This window comes from Trichoplax adhaerens, genomic scaffold (assembly GCF_000150275.1).
Source record: "Trichoplax adhaerens TRIADscaffold_7 genomic scaffold, whole genome shotgun sequence".
NCBI lineage: Eukaryota > Metazoa > Placozoa > Uniplacotomia > Trichoplacea > Trichoplacidae > Trichoplax > Trichoplax adhaerens.
Window position 1 is genome coordinate 5,837,136 of NW_002060949.1, and position 17,867 is coordinate 5,855,002.

The 17,867-nt window shown below is 33.7% G+C and overlaps 3 protein-coding genes across 3 annotated transcripts; 2 read left to right on the forward strand and 1 right to left on the reverse strand.

The window, feature by feature from the left end:
* Positions 1–1,093: 1,093 nt before the first annotated feature.
* On the forward strand, positions 1,094–3,063 carry TRIADDRAFT_5809 (uncharacterized protein; the record flags this gene model as incomplete). Its single annotated transcript, XM_002114177.1, has 10 exons — positions 1,094–1,138; positions 1,252–1,317; positions 1,654–1,716; positions 1,839–1,909; positions 2,092–2,182; positions 2,306–2,388; positions 2,500–2,566; positions 2,702–2,773; positions 2,884–2,946; positions 3,016–3,063. Coding segments are annotated over 10 exons (669 nt in total), but the record flags the coding sequence as incomplete, so codon positions are not given.
* A 1,350-nt stretch (positions 3,064–4,413) lies between these two features.
* Positions 4,414–5,289, reverse strand: TRIADDRAFT_38008 (expressed hypothetical protein; the record flags this gene model as incomplete). The annotated part of the gene is made up of 5 exons (XM_002114494.1): positions 4,414–4,572; positions 4,738–4,853; positions 4,938–5,000; positions 5,114–5,129; positions 5,233–5,289. 5 exons carry the CDS (start codon positions 5,287–5,289, stop codon positions 4,534–4,536), a joined length of 291 nt encoding a protein of 96 aa, XP_002114530.1. The 3' UTR covers positions 4,414–4,533.
* A 4,704-nt stretch (positions 5,290–9,993) lies between these two features.
* TRIADDRAFT_50581 (uncharacterized protein) lies at positions 9,994–17,246 on the forward strand (the record flags this gene model as incomplete). Its single annotated transcript, XM_002114178.1, has 11 exons — positions 9,994–10,147; positions 10,261–10,320; positions 10,403–10,503; positions 11,138–11,273; positions 11,370–11,640; positions 11,734–11,879; positions 11,972–12,168; positions 12,279–12,462; positions 12,582–12,781; positions 15,334–15,336; positions 17,202–17,246. 11 exons carry the CDS (start codon positions 9,994–9,996, stop codon positions 17,244–17,246), a joined length of 1,497 nt encoding a protein of 498 aa, XP_002114214.1.
* Between the last annotated feature and the right edge of the window lie 621 nt (positions 17,247–17,867).

Genomic DNA, 17,867 nt, shown 5'->3' on the forward strand with positions numbered 1-17,867 from the left:
ATCATGCTTCATCAATTTTCAAGGGGGAAAGTCCAAATTGTAGAAGATAACTGATCTTCAGCAAGTTAATTTCATCCAAGAGACATAAGTAGGATTTTTCTCACTGAAGGATTTTCCACTCGTCACGATAACCAGTGTCAATATCGCTTGCTGTGAGTGGTGACCAATTGGTTAGCCTTGTTCGTTTTCCTAGGTCAGATTGCTTGACATGGTATCAAAACGAGTGTTATGAATGAGTATGCTGTCCTAGGCTTGCGTCACTCTCCTCGTCGTCTAGTGACTGGTCGTACTGAGTTTGCTCACATCAGAACAATCAAGAACCAGTGTCACAGTACTCATACCTCATAGTACAGTACTGTACTCTTTAGTGTATTGTACTGTACTGGTATGGGTTACTCGATGACTGTAGTGTACAGTACAAGTTTACAACTCGTCAACGGTACCGGTGTGGCGGTGTGTGAGTTTTATGCTTCCGCATTCGTACCGTACCGTACCGCGCCGGGCCGCCGATAGCTGAATTCCAACGACTGGCGCCTTGTGTCATCCTAACATTCAACGTCATTCAGTACAGTACACAGTCAAAAGTCAAGAAGATGAGCATTAGGCCTGACCTACAGTACAAATGGCAAGTAAAAAATACTGGTCAAAAGTCAAGAAGATGAGCAATAGGCCTGACCTACAGTACAGTGCAATTGGCAAGTAAAACATGCAAGTACAGTACAGTAAGCACAATTGGCAAGTAAAAAATGCAAGTAAAAAGTCAAGAAGATGAGCAATAGCCCTGACCTACAGTACAATACTGTACAATATGGCCAGATCAGATGCTGACATGTTGTACTGTACCGTACTGTACTGGTAGTACAGTGTACAGTTTACAGTACTTGACCCAATTGATTGACTGTAGAGACTAGAGACGGTAGAGGTCGTCACACTGTACAGTACAGTGTACAGTAGTCTGCAGTACTGTACATACTGTACTGTACAGTACAGTACAGTAGCCTGCAAAACTTACTGTTGTACTACTAGTACACTAATAAGGCAACAAAACTGTTAACGCTCTCCAAGCTAACTAGAAAAAATGTCCTCTTTAGCCGAGCTGCAAAGCAATTTATCTACCTATCAGGCACAATTACAACAGGTAAATAATATCCTTTCAGTGACAAGCCCTATCCCTAGTATACTAATTGATTGAAATCGATATGCAAAGTAAACTCTTGTATATCTATTGATGCGTATATTGGATATATGTAGGTAGAAGCTGCCTTGAAAGCTGATGAAGGTAATGAAGAATTGATGAAACTTCAACACGACTTAAATGTGAGTACGATAGACAAGCCATTATAGCCATCGAAATACGTAGAATATTGCCATGGTGTACCATCACAACCCAAAATAAAATTGCCATTTCTAAACTGATACCGATAGTTTATAATTAAAAATTGACCGATGTATTAAACTGATCGTCTCAATCAATCTGCAATCAACGATCATCACATTCATTCAACATTTCTAGTAGTATGTTGATCATTGAATATCTTAAAATTTCTACCTTGGACATGAATTGTAAAATCATATTACTCCATTCATTACTATAAATGCAATAAATTAACTTGGACCTGCATGTTGTTTTAACTTTGACATGTTCACTTTTAGGAAGTCATAAATTTAACAGTTGATTTGATTAAATTGAACACCAAAGGAGAGGTAAGTACTCATGTAGACAAGTATATTTGTAAATTTTGTAGGATTGTATCATTCATTGAAATCCTCAAGTTCCAAATTTCCAATGAAAGGTCCCTATCACGGTAGCTAACTTTAATCACTTTCTATAGACAAAGGCTGATGCTGTTGTAGGGACATCGTGGAAAGTTGGTGATAAATGTCAGGCTGTCTGGAGTAATGACGGATTGTACGTAAATTAGCATGGTCTACGGTATCATTTTTAATTATACGTATGCTACCATGAAAGATACTGTACGGTAGTAGCAAAGTTATTCCATACTCTGTTGCTGAATTTCATTATACTGTACATTTATGTAAAATGATAGCAATTCAAAGAATAATACGTATAAATGTACATATATATGGCAGATATTATGACGCAGATATCATTGAAATATCGGAAAATCAATCGACTTGCGTTGTTACCTTTACTGAGTATGGAAACACTGAAACGGTTAAGGTAAGTCAGTACTAGCTCTATAATAGAAAATGGACTCGATACCATCTTTTGATGCGGATGATTGTATACATACATTGACGCTTTGATTATTGAGCATAACAGTCCTACATTGATTCATTGTAGTTAAACTCGCTTAGACACGAATCAGAGGGCGTAAAAAGACCGATATCTGACGTACTTAGTGAAACCAAACCTGAAAGCAGCAGGTACCATCGATTTACAAAAAGCAATGCTAAAATCTTATTAATCAGTACAGCGTAATTGATCGTCTATAAGGAAAAACTTAAATGCTTTAACCAACCCAAATTTTTTGCCAGAGCTAAAAAAGAAAAATTTAAGGATTACAAGCGCAAGAAGGCTTTAAAAAAGCAACAAAAACTTAAGGTAAAACTATATTGAATATTCTATTTGTTAATGTAGACTTGGATGAAGGTAGCACTTGCAAACATTGCAGCAGTACTCGTAATCGAACCACTTGTTATAGTTTACTCATTTCTGTATCCATATGTAAAAATATAGGACTTAGAAAAAGAGAGAGAGACAGAAAAGAGTAAATGGCAGCAATTCAGTAATAAGGTAATTACATATATTGTATCCGTACAGTATATGCTTATGTTCTATAAGATTTCAGTTGTGGCTCGGTCCTTTTTTAAAACTTGATTCATGGTTTAATAATCTTGCATATCAAAAACTTTTTGTAGGGCTCCAAAAAGGGTCTATTGAAGAGAAGTATTTTTGCATCCCCGGATAGTGTAACTGGGAAGGTACGCTGATCTATAACTGAATATTTTCATCTTAATTTTCGCTATATTAAACACTGATGTAAAATTTAGGTCGGAGTTGGAACATGTGGTATTAGTGGCCAACCAATGACTACATACAATGTCCCTCATATTTATAAGAAATAAATATCTTTATTTCACATGCCTTTTTATATTTTTCTGTATTGGTATTCAATCCTTAACGATTAACCACCAATGAAGACTGTATTGTCAATATTGTATTATATTAGCTACGAAATATTAGTTAAATGATATAATATTACTATGCCATACAATTATATCGTCTACTAAAGGTAGACGTGCATAATTTTCTATCCAAGTCGTTTCATTTCATGTAGATACGATGCCGCGATGAGGAATTTCTCAAGATCTATGCTATTTGTTAGCGAGACACAACTTACGGTACGTTGCACAGAAATGTGCTCAAAAATATATAATTATCATCGACAAGTCTCTTAGTACTGTATTTATTGTTCATCGGTGTGCAATTATCTTGTTGCGTGATGTAAATTTCGTGTAAACTATGGGTACAGTGGAAGTATACTTGCTTTCTTCGCGCAATCAATCAGAACTATAAATTATCCCTGTTAGAAATTTTTCACATTTGCAGATTTGTTAATAAAGTTATCTTAAGAAGAAAGTATAGCGTCCACTTTATCTCGAATATTATCGATAAGTCAATTAATTAGACGATTGTAAAAATTTTAAAATCTGGCCTAGCTTGCGGCTTAACGCGAGATTCCACGGTCTACGAAAATGAAATACTATATTTTCATTAAATTAAATTATTAACCATTTTGCGACAGAACATCTTATGCTGACATGAGCTCATTTAATAAGATCATAGCAAGAGTTTGAATTGGACTATTATAGAAATTTGGGCACTTACAAATACGATTGTGGTGATCAAGACGTTATATAAATCCCTAAACATCAGGGTAATTTAAATTTTGAATATTAAATAATGTCGCTATAAAAACGAATACCTTAAAGTAAGAAGCGACTTTGCCCTTACGATGGCTGCCGCTTTTCCGAGCCTTTATTAGAAAACAAATTTGACAATAAAATTAGAGTTATACGCCACATCGACGCGTATTTCGCTTTTAATCCGGCGTTAATGAAAAGCTATCCATGTACGATTGGTTTAGCTAATAGTTGAATCTACTTTTTCTGATTGAAAGAATGCAGCCATTAATGAAGTTCAAAATAACAAGGTTACCTTAAACAGAAACTAAATATTCCTTGGACATAAAAAATGTCAAATGACATGCATTTCTTGATAGCGGTACTGAAGATTTACAAAAGGACCAGGAAATGTATCTCAACGTAAATATTAGGGTTAGGGTTGCGATTCTAAGAATAATCGATAATTACAATCTACGTTGACATCAATTCACGATGTAGTAATCATTAAACATAGACAAGCGACAACCCATAATATTTAGTACTTTTTATTTCATATTGCTAATTTGATAAATGAACACATTAGCATATCGAATATCGTCGTAGTAATAGAAGACGCGTCAAAACACAATAGTACGATCGTTAGAGCAAATTACAACAGCCCCATTACAGCTTGTTAAATGCTGCGACATCAACACTTTGGACCTAAATCGTATGAGAGTAAGAATAATTCAGAATGATCATGAGAATAATTTCTGATTTACTGATGACAGGCCTTTACTGTATAATACATAATACAAGGAATATAAAGACAGCTAGAACTTTCATATCTATACAGTAGTAATCTATAAAGAAATGTATTGTAATTACCAAGTCTTCAAATTCTACTATCTTTTCTTCCAAGAAGTCTGTGCCAACTTTATCATCTTCCACAACACAAGAGATTTGTAGCTTCTTTATACCGTAACCAACTGCTACTAATTTCGCTATTTAAAAGGTGACAATAAAATAAATTGAAGTTATTGCTAAATTATACGGTATCAATTAGTTAGCAATCTAGTAAAGTCTACCTGGTCCCCATAGAAGACCATCCGATTCAATTGTTCTTACTAGTCTTTCCATTTCAGCCATGTCTAATTTAATAATATCAATTTAATTTTTAAGATTTAATTTAAACACATAACTACTGTACGCTGATAGTTATCACTAAGTAAATAAATGATAGGTGATGGTAATAATGCCATACCAGTTTCATCGTCCCACTTTCAAGGTTGTAGCGTCAAGAAGAAATAGAACAGCTTTTTAGGCTTAATAATTTCGTTAAGTTACTATACAAAATACGTGCGTATAACGTAGTAGTCATACCGGTTTTACATCAAGGATGATATTGGATTTTGCTATTACAGGATTTTCTAAAAACATAGATATGAAGAAAATGCTTAAATATCGTGAAAACTCGTACGTTTAAATCTTAACACATCTTATAAAATCAAAAACGATGTGAATCTTTTACAACAGCAGCATATAGCAAGAACATACTCTTAGCTTTGCGCTTCTCATATTCAGCTATTCTTTCTGCCTTTACATCTTCCGCTTCATCTGCCTATAATTCAAAAAATACAACTATGTCACTAAATAATGTAATGCTGACAATGATAGCATTTAGTTATCATTTACATCATCGTCACTGCCGAAAAGATCGAAGTCGTCGTCATCTTCAGCGTCTTCTTTGTCCTCTTCCTGATATTGGTCATCGATGGAATGAAAGCGATAGCAATAAAATAGGATTAACAGTTATGCGGATATGTCGGAAAATAAGTCACTAAAAGGGTTAGATTGCAGTTCTTATCTTCGATATTAAAGCTATTTGCCTAAACTTGATACCTGGCTATTAACCTGCGTTGCCGTTGCATCTTTCTTATCATCTAATTCAAGTGTCTTAATTCTTGCTTCAAGCTTTGCAACTGCTTTCTCCAAACTAGTTGTCGCTAAAAACAAGAACGATCGTTATGTAATCATGTCTATCTATGCCACTTTATATTATTATTTGTCGTACAATGTGGGTTTATCCATAATTAAATTTTGCAAGATAGATAAACTACGAGTACATGCAATTACAGTATATAATACTAAAGCTGTACAATACAGCTAGACTCTGGTAAAATACTTATTTATGCGATAAGATATAGCGTACACTAGTAGAACAAACATCAATACAATATGCGCACCATCATACTGAAAGTTACCTTTCCTTAAATTTTGGTTTTCCAACTCTAGAGAATTTACACGTTCAATCAATTTGGATGTCATCTATAAGTGTATTCAAAGTACGGTATAATGCGTAAGATTGGTACAAAAATAGCAACAACCTATTAAGATTGATTATTTTCTATCTTTAATTTATTAATTAAACCATATAATCATCTACAGTATATTTAACGTTGAACAAACTGTAGTAAAGAGTAAGCATGTAAAGCGTGTACTGTACACTAGTAATTATACAGTACTGTATACTGTATATAAGCAAGCGTATGATCAACCGACAATCGATCCGATCTTAGCCGTTGCAATAGGTATTCTTCATATTTAGACTGTTACGATTGCAACAGCGATAAATAATTGGAATATAAATACATGTCAAGAATGGTCGGTTATGATGGTACAGAAAAATAGATTCTACAGGTGTTGTACCATCAACCAATCCTATGGTAAATTATAAGTTATAATTATTAACGCCAACGTACGCGTATCTCTGTGATATATACATGGATTGGCATCCCATTCATACGCGTAATTATACTGTAGACTCTACAATTCAATTTGTAGATTCATACACTGATAATTAATCTATACGTCAAAACATCAATATAGACGTACACATAAATTACTTCTAGTTCCGTCAATGTACTCATAATCGCTGCACTATCATTGAAACATGGATATCTTACGAAGTCATTCATAAGTAATACTATCATTCCAATCACAGTATCTCTATGCTCTCTATACCTCTTCTTCTTCTGATATGATTTCTTCTGCTGAAATTTGGCGGCCCTGGAGTAGGTATGAAAATGGAACAGTATTACAGTGTGCATAATTTAAAATGATTGATCTAGATCATCACTGTTCACCCTATCTAGACCGAGATTATTACACTAGTCATGTATTTCGACGAAAGATCATTTCCTGTACAGTACTATCATTCTATCTGTGACTTGATCAAAATTAGTAGACCTTGCATAAGCGTCCATCATACCTTTACAACCAAACCCGAGTGTCGATGAGCGATACTGATTTGATATTTTGACTCGGCTTCTTCGTATCTGAATTTATCAAGCCAGACAGTCTCGTGGATAAGAGCAGCAGTCATCAAATGTTCGCTAAGTGTCACTTAGATCGAAGTAGAAAAATAGGAAGCAATAAATTATGCAGGGAATGGTTGAGGACTTGCCAAGTGCACAGGCCAAGGTGACGAAGAAATTGGTTACCACACCGCGTTCACGTTCTATGGCTACAGTGTACAGTATAGTACAGTACTGTATATGTACTGTACACTGTACAGTATAGTACTGTACTGTACGCACTAGCAGTGTACTATATGGAACATGGATTAGCAGCACTATTTTTTGACCTAACAGCGTGCCGTTGATAGCCTATAATTACCGTACAAAAAGTAAAAGCACGTGTACACAGCGGGCTACGGAACGAAGGACAGACTTGATTCGCCTCAAGCTGATACAGTCTACAATTCTCAGTACTGTACAAACTGTAAACGAATCGCTACCTGTACAGTGTACAGGTCTGTAGCAAAAATAATGTCGCTCTTAAAAGAACCACTTAAGTAATGTCTTTACTAACAAATCAAGTCTCATTGGGTGACATTATTTTTGGTATAGACTGGAATACTACAGTACCCACTATACAGTGTATAGTGGACGGTGCAACAGTGGCTGTGGTAGTGATTCGACCCTCCGTACCGTACAATGTACTGCACATGGTTGAACTTGACGACTGGAGTGTGTACTGTACGGTTAACGCTGCGATAGGTCGTGCACTTTGAACCCATCCATCGATCACTACAAGGTGTAAGTAATTCCACTATCCACTACCCTATCATTCAGCCTTTTTCATCCGTCGTTTGGTCAGAATGGCTTATTCGTCGATTCAATTAGCTAATAGTAAATTATCACCCCGAATTCTTCGTTATGGAAGTTATGCTAAGGTAAAGTAATATTATTGTGTCAGAACTGGTTTACCTTTCTTGTTTATTTACACTTGCAGTCCAGTGGATGAATTACATTTGAATAGATCGAATTGATTGATAAATCATATCATTGCAGTATTGCACACGGTTGATCTCCACGATAGATCATCGCCTTTGTCAATGATCAGTCAGTAGTTGATTATTTTTACTATACTCAAGTGGTAGATCTATCCAACTGGTGGAATGGCTATGAAAAGAGCGCGCTAGATTAAAGTTGATTTCAATCGATCATCAGCAGTTAATAACGTTAGTGGTTGTTATCTAATCTTGACATGTCGTTATAACAATGGATATCGTAGCTACTATTGAGGCCGCGATTACCTTAATCCCTTTATCAACCATGACCCTTTTCAATCTTAGCCTATAATTTCACAATGCTATTTCCGTTAATGTAGACATTCTTAGTTCGATATTCACTTAAAATCAGGCTATTACCTTTAAAATATTCTGAATGATTAATGATGATAACATACCAACGTGCGAATATGTTGATCGCATACAATCTCAATGGATATTACTCTCATACTTGCAAGTGCTGTAGTACAAGTAGCTGAGTAAATAGAAAACAAATCCACTACTAGCAACACATAATATTCCTGTATTGAGTAATATCCTACGCTTAATAAAGTATTAAAATGCTAAAGCCCAAACGTATTGTAAAAATTGATGATCAAGCAGTTAACGCGCGCTACAGAGACGATACAGTGGACTTTAGTTCCTATTGTATACCTCCACGTTGATGGATCAAAGGTATATGATTAAAATCCAATACCCAATTATCGAATGATAATAACATGCAATATACAAACGAATCAAGGTATAGATCCCTACTGATCATCAATAATAACGTAATAAAACTAGAGATAATTGATTGTATAAATCATTAATCACTTCATGATTATTCAATTAAGTTAAATCAACTAAAGTAATATTCTCACAATGACCTTCTACCGATACCTGCAATATCGTTTTTTAAACAGAACTGTATGTTATGAATGTGAACATAGAGTATTGGTACGTCAATAACCATGCTGTACTGTACTCTACTCTACACGATGTCGTCATAGTAATCACCAATGTATTTACTGCTGGTTAAAGCTAAAGTTAGCCGCGGTAGTCACTAAATTGCTGTAAATATCTTAATTTCAATATCACAACCTAAACTACAATAAGATTAAATTTAAGGTAAAAATAGCTCAGGTAGCAAATTTAACTCATAATGTTAACCTTTTAAGCCTTCAAGATTGTAACAGATTATCATTTATTGTACATAGGAGTCCGCGGCACTCATTATTTCACCCAAGTTGCGAAAATCCTACGCAAGGTATAGTACAGTATTCCTCTATACATACATGTATATATACTGGACCCGTTTAAACTCATATATAATTTAATTGTATCAATATAGAAACCAATACTCACTCTATGTATAAATGTTATTCATTTATTTAACTAGATATGCTAGTCAAGAGATTTATTACCATTAAAATTATAATTTATAATAATAGCAACAACAGAAATTTTCGTTGAGACATCTTTCTTGTATTGCTACTATTATTATTGTTTTATTAGTAAAATGAACGGTCAATTTTGACAACATCAATGCCTCGTATTCTACCCATAGAGTTATAATTTATTAATGTATGATATTAATGACTAATTATCGGTGCCGTAGATTAGAAGTAATGCAGTCAATCTAGATCCCTGGTCGTTATTAGCTATGATTTTTCACTAAAGTTACGCAAAGTTAATGTATTGATAGCTTTTTCTAAAAGTCAAGAATTGATATTTTCGTAAAATTATCTAGTGCCGCCATTGATAAGGAACTTGACGATGGTTACCTTCATCATAGCGTCGTTCCAACTATGCACTATCAACCAAGTCTGCCGAGATTACCAATCCCATCACTAGAAAAGACTTGCATGAGGTATTTAAACGGTGTTCAACCATTGCTCTCCGCAAAAGAGTTCGAACAAACAAGTAGAATAGTTAAAGACTTTGAAGAAAATGAGGGCAAAGGTAAAACATGCGTTAGAACGACAATAGCTGATATAAAATAGATTAGCAAATTATATTTACAACACAGTATTTCTAGTTGTAAGTTAACTCGTAATGTAATACATTTATTCCAGCCTTACACAAAGAATTGGTTGAAAATGATAAAAAAAACAAGCACACCAGCTATATTGCAAGTAAATAATAGCTTAAAAACTTATATCATTTATATGATATCATCATTTAAATAATGTGAGAATCATTTACCTTTTATAACAGAGCCGTGGATGGATATGTATTTGTCGGATCGAACAGCTATTCCTATCAATTATAATCCGGGTCTAATATTTTTGAATAAAAATCCACAAATTACAGACCAGGTAAAAATTTTTATTGATCTTACCTTCTGTTGGTTTCGAGATGTCTGTTAATATAAATTTTATAGACCTGTACGTATTTCTTTGGCTTACGCAAAATGTAGTACGGACACAGTGACTAAGAATGCTGTTATTTATAAATAAATATATAGACTTATTTGTAAAAACTTATAATTATTTTTCTTGTATGTTGCAATCAGGCACTACGAGCCACTGGAATAATTTACTCTAGCCTCAGATTTATGCGATCATTGGAAACTAATAAATTGACCCCTGACATCTTTCACCTTAACCCAAAGAATAGTGATACCAAATGGTTTCATAATTTAGTGAGGTCTGATGAATGCTAATGATGCTTTATTTGATAGCTCCTAGTAATCGATATAGTATTACTTCGACATTCTAATATTTACATTTTATGTTAAACGATAACTTACTATGTAACATAGATTTAAAATCGAATAAAATATTCCATATTAAATACGAAACCTTTGTCTATGATTATATATATTTTATATCACCTAATTTGTACATGTACCATTTTTTTTACGTTGGGCATTATTGTAGACTTACTCCTAGCAACTATTCTTGGTATGCTGCCTATTTAGCTAATGCCTATCCGTTGGATATGAGTCAGTATAAGAACTTGTTTAAATCAACGCGTATTCCTAAGCTTAACATGGACTATAATCAAGCATTTCCTGATTCTAATCATATACTGGTGATGAAAAATGGTCGTTTTTATACGTTTAATGTTATTGATCCTATTGATGGTATGTATACAGGTTGCATAACTTAGCAATATTGCATAAATGTGCTCGTCGTTTACTGCATTCTATAACGAGAACTGCTATTTTAACGGTTCTAAGGTTCTCCGCTACCTCCCGCATATATTTACGCACAACTACGTAATATTGCCGAGAGCGAGTCTTCACCTCCTGAGTTTCCTATTAATTTCTTAACAACCGAAAATCGTGATACCTGGGCTAATCTTAGAGAAGAATTAGAAGCTGATGAATTAAATGCCGAATCTTTAAAAGCAATTGACAGTGCCATATTGGCACTGTGTTTAGATGATGTTGGACATGATGACCCTGCTAAAGCTATGTTACAAGTATTACACGGAAACGGATATAATAGGTATAGAACTACAATTATATATTATATTATAGACTTTTAAATATTTTTACACGATGATATATGTCCAAAACTGACATGTTTTCTTTAACTTAGATGGTTTGATAAATCGTTTCAAATAATAGTCAATAAGAAAGGTGAGGGTGCGATGAATTTTGAACATGCTTGGGGTGATGGAGTGGCAGTAATGCGTTATGTAATAGACATGATCGATGACAGTAGTAAGAATTTAATTACTAAAGGTAAGAATTTCGGTACTGTTATAAGATCTCCGTAAATGGAGTGCTCACAATAAAAGTCTATAGGAATCGCATAATCTCTTTATATTGTTTAGAATCCGTCTCGAGCAATGTTGATATTGAAAGTCAGACCAAGGAGCTACAATTTAACTTGAGCGAAAATTTAAAATCTAGTATAAATGTAGCCAAGGAAAATTTTGTCGCTCTCAGTAATACACTAGAATCTCAAGTCGTACAATATGAAAAAATGAATAAGAATTACATAAAAGAAAAAAGATTGAGTCCGGATTCAGTTATGCAGCTTGCATTACAGGCATGCCACTCTTGAATTCAAAATTTTTTTAATTTATATACCTTACAATTGTTCTTTATTGAATGAAGATAAATTATTTATTCAATCAGCTCGCCTACTATAGAATGACAGGTCAAATTCCAACTGTTTATGAATCATGCAGTACTGCTGCTTTCAAGCACGGTCGAACTGAATGCCTAAGGTCTGTATCGATGTTAACAAAAGCATGCTGTGAAGCTTTTGGTAGGAATAATCCAGCTACTGCATCCGAGATAAGAGAGCTTATGGGAAAGTGTTCCGATTATCATGGAAAACTGACAAGAGAAGCATCTATGGGCAAGTCTATATTTACGATATTGCTGTAGCCAAATATGAATATATTTTCTTTTGAACGATATTTTCTTGTTTTATAGGTCAAGGATTTGATCGCCATCTGTTTGCATTAAGAGTTTTAGCCGCATCAAGCTTAAATAAATTGCCCGATATCTTCTTGGATCCTACTTTTAGCAAGGCTTCACACTTTACCTTATCAACGAGCACTTTAGGAACTGAGTACATTACCAACGGTGGTTTCGGCCCTGTAGTTAAAGATGGTCTTGGGCTGCCCTATATGGTCCTTAATGACTTTGTTGGGGTGACAATAACTAGCTATGAACCAAAAGGACGTGCTCAAGCTTTCGCAGATAGTGTCAAAAGAAGTTTAGATGACATTTACGATGTTCTAAATGGTAAAAATTTCAAGTCTAACTGAATGTAACAATTCATAGAGCTAAAGTGCTAATATTACTGAAGACTTTCTTTCTCTATAAACAAGTAATTAGTTTATGTTAAGATACGTAAGTTATTGATATTTTGGATACAGTACAGTGCAGCTATGATAAAATTGCATAAATGTCATCAATATTTAGCGTACATATTTTTTATCGGTTGAAAATTATTAGACGGTTTAACGTTAAATCTACACCAAACTGTGTTAATGTACTTAAATGTACGGGCATACATTCGTGCAATTTCATTCTTTTCACGAATATTTGTACTGTAATGGCTTAATCTGTTCGTGATTGGGCTCGATTCTCTTCGATTGCGAATGTGGTTATAATATTGCGATATTAGTAAGGAATATTAGTAAAGCAAATTGATTAAAGAGATTCCTCTGATTCGACTATTGTGCTCACTCATATTAATTGTAAGACAGAAAATGGAACAATAAATGTGCGAGTTGCGAGTAAGTTGATTTATTCCTTAATGGTCACACCATGGCATAGTACAAAGAATTTCCTTTATCATAATTATTACCACCCTTAGTTCCAGCATACGAATATAAATAAATACTGGTTAAGACCGGAAATTTTATTTCTTAAATAGTATTTCGATAGTATCTACTATTGTTCTGTATGCGTATAGACTCTCAGATCATCTATAGTGCTAAAAAAATCGTTGGTATATGATTATATATCTGCATACCTAGCTATCCCTATGGTCCAACTCGAAGTATAATCTGATACGTAGAATATAGTGTATTCTTATATTGCAAAGAGGTACAGTGCATCTAAAATAGCTTACTTGTGATTACATAAGGAGTTTCATTCTTACCTTGTTATTGATATTTAAAAGTTAGGAGAGCACTTATAATAAAGAGTTTGTTGCTAAACTTGATCATTTTGCGCACCTTTAAGCAAGATACAGACAGGATGGCTCTCTAAGCTCCAGCCATAATCAGTCGCTACTTTAACCCAGACTACGATATATCTGCCCGCTGGTACATTATTAATCAGACAGTCTGTAGTATTACAATTATAGGTATTCTTATAATGGGATGATTTGTGATTGATATGGCAGGTATTGCTACTAGTTTCAGCGTAATTAATCTGATAAAAATGAAGATTAGATTTCCCGATGTATCCAGATTTAAACTTAATACGAAATCCAGTGTTGGTAATATTAGTGATGGCAATATTAGTGACAGGCTCAGGCACATCTAACAGTAGTTAAAAAATAAAATCCACATTAAAATAGATCATATCTCTTCATCGTCTCTTTATAGTTGTTTATAATAATCTAAATAAAACAATGATAAAGTAGAATTGTCGATACTTCAGAATCTAATGAGATTTACGATACTAGCATAATTCATTAATAGTATTATTTTCAATTGGCTATGGCAGACTGCCATCTTAAAATCTCACCGGCAACAACAATGGAAATATCTTTAGTCAGTTTTCCATATTCATTTCTGGCAGTACATGAGCAGATTCCAGTCTGTCTTAAGGATAGAGATTGTAATTCTATTATATTATTCTTGTATTCGAAGCGACCACGTTCATTTATGCATGTCCAAGTAATAGTTGGCAATGGTACTGCAGTAGCTTTGCATGTTAAAGTAATACTTAGACCTGCAACTACTTCTAGGTGTGTTATTTCATTTTTCTTAGGTATTATAACCATGTCAATCGGTGGGCTTATAACCATGTCAATCGGTGGGCCTATATCAATTATAAGAGAATACCAATTGATCAGTGATATAATATTAACAGGTATAAATTGCAACAGATACTAATCTCTTGAGTAAAAGTTAATAGTCACGAAACAGGATTGGGATTAAGTAGTGAATTAAATTTTAAAAACTTTAACAAGTATGATTATGTTACGAATAGTCTAGACGTATAAAGAATATTAAAATTATTTGACACGACTATAGCATAGTCTTTAATAAGATGGGGATTAAAAAAGAATGAACTGTTTAAAAGTTTTATCAGGAATTATATTAAAAATACAGGGAATAGTTAGTCAGCTATTTGATGCGATAACCCAATCATAGCGTAGTCAGAAAAAGGAAAGGGATTAGATGACGAATTAATCTTGAATGACTTCAATAAAAATTATAGTAAGAATACAAGGAATATCCAATAAACTATTTAACGTGATTATGCATGCACGAGGAGACCTAAATGAGCTTCGGTGCATTAAAATAATTTTTTAAAGATTTTTTATAAATATAGCAAACAGGAACACTACTTATACATAATTAGTTTACTCTCAATTTTGATATTATAACTCCTATATTACCGTGAACTTGGATAAAAAGGTTTTTCTTGAACACTTTATTTTGGTATTGTACAATTGCGGTTTCATAAATATATTTTCCGCTATTTCTGTATCCAACAGGGGGTATGTAAAGCCTGTCCGATGAATAAGAATTTCCGAAATTGATCACGTAATAGCAAGGTTCTAAAATAGTAAAACTTGATTGTCTCCTTGAATTTATATCGCACTTGGCTATGCGAGATCCATTCTCGAACTTCCAACTAGTAGAAGAATGTAATGGTTTTATTGCCGCATCACTTCCAGTAACGAAAATACTTTGACCCAGAATTAGTGATACAGTCCCACTAGGAGTTAGAGTGATATCATTGGATGAATACAGTTCTAGTAATGAATATGAAAGTCGATATTAATTTCAGAGATAGAAGTAAATTTTGTACTTAATTCTATCACGCAATTTGGGGTGATATAGTCTTCAATAATTGATATGAATTATAAGCTCAGGCTATTGAATATTCATTGCTTACACAGCACCATTTCGGCTTTTAATACTGATTACTTGCAGTGCCGTGGACTTCTTAACTTAATATAGATAAGTACGATGTATATGAAAGAAATCATTACCTTTTTCACAATATTTTCCTGTAAAACCGTCGTTGCATGAGCAAGTAAATATTTTCCAAAGCGAATGACATACCCCGTTCTTGCAAGGGCGCCTTGAGCATGAGGTAATATCTATAATGAATCAATTGATTAAAAAAATTACAAAACTAATGGGCTTAAAAAAATCATGTCTTATTCAGTAAATAGAAAATTTTTCTTAATTTGTTAACCTGTTTGGCAATACTTTCCAGTTCTAGAACCTGGGCAAAGGCAAGCATCTCCATCAAGTCCATGATAACATGTCGATTCTGCATGGCATCTATTATTCGCACAAGCGGCTTTTGCTGAAATTATAATTGTACCTTTAGATTTTATCACAGTTGAATATGAAACTGCATACATTCTAAAAGAAATTAAGCTATAAAACATTGCTAGTTTATGTACATGAAAGCCTGCTACATGTAATTGAGAGCGTTAGCTGTTTCATAATAGCATATTTCGTATGTTATTTGAATTCATACCTTGATTTAAGTAATAGCAGGATAGAATTAAAACAGTGCTAAAAATCACGATTGATCGCATAATTACTCTTTAGTTAAAAAAACCGTAATCACTCCAAGTGGATAAGAGGTATCGCTGCTAGAGCTGGCTACAATGAGAAGAAAGAGATTTTACTAATAAGAAAATGAGGAATATTGCAAAACGTAAATTGTCCTCTATAATTTTCGATATTTACTTGATAATTTCAGGCTGAATTTCTAACTGGTCGCCAGCCGAAACATATAGATGAAAGTCATTAGCCACGGACGTGTTAAATGAATCCCGCAGTGAGTAGGCATTTATCCTTGTGAAGGCTTCTTTATAGGGAAATTTTAATTTACTTGAATCATTGACGAAGATATATATAGTCTTATATTCTTGATCTTCATGGATATCGATTCATTGACCACATTAAGATGCCTAAGTTACTACAGCATACCCAGTAAACCTTTAATTGGACCAATGATGCACAAATTAGGCATTAAATCGAATACTAAATTGGAGACTACTTCGATAATTAAAATGAGTAATTACTCGTACCTTTTTTTATAGATATCTTCCTGTTGTTAAACTCGTTATATAAACGCATAATTTATGGTCCAGTTAGAGAATAAACAGACATCGCAATGATACTTATCTAACCTTATTTATAAGGAAAAGTAACACGAATAGATTAATCAGGTAAATTGATTATTTATATTTGGTCATATTTCCTTTTATACCAACTTACAGTATATATATACCATACCATTACAGTCTATTACACAGTATATTGTATGCTTTGCGTTCTTATTTTGCCCAGCTTTAGCTATTTATAGAGCATAGATAATCGGATTTGCTATCTACAGGATAGCCTAATCGAACTTTGTGTTATATTCTTGCCGCGAAGATAACATATAATAACTGAAAGAACTGCGATATTAATAAAATTATTTTATTTAGATCGTTCAGTATCATCTCCGCTATATAATTTCTAAAGTAATGAGGTTTGCATAGTATATTCTGACCGTACTACGAACTTATTCATTCATTACCAATTTTCTATTTATTGAACATTTACTTAACTGCTTAATAATTAGGGATGCAAAGTCGTACAATAAATTCCCTTGATGTTAACCTTTGCAAGCTGATTGGAAAATGATTTTAACATATCTAAATGAAATCTAAGATTCGACTTTTGTGCCTACATCCATAATATTACCGCAGAATCCTATAGTATCATAATTATAATAGGCTTGCTTTAATTCTGTTGGAAGATTGCAATATGTAAGCCCTTCATTAGAAACTACTGTTAGCAATGAGCAAGGCCAGCAAAGCGGCCAGCAATCACTCTAGAGTACTACAATAAAGTTATGGCTGTGTTGTTGTTCAAATATTACGTAAACACCGGCGCTCTACAGTTAATAACCCCCAAAAGAAAGTTTGTCGAAGCTTTATTAACCTTTAACTGTTTTACTATCTTATTGATTTTCGTCGTTTCGGTTTATGAAGCAACTTACACGAATTTAAATTAG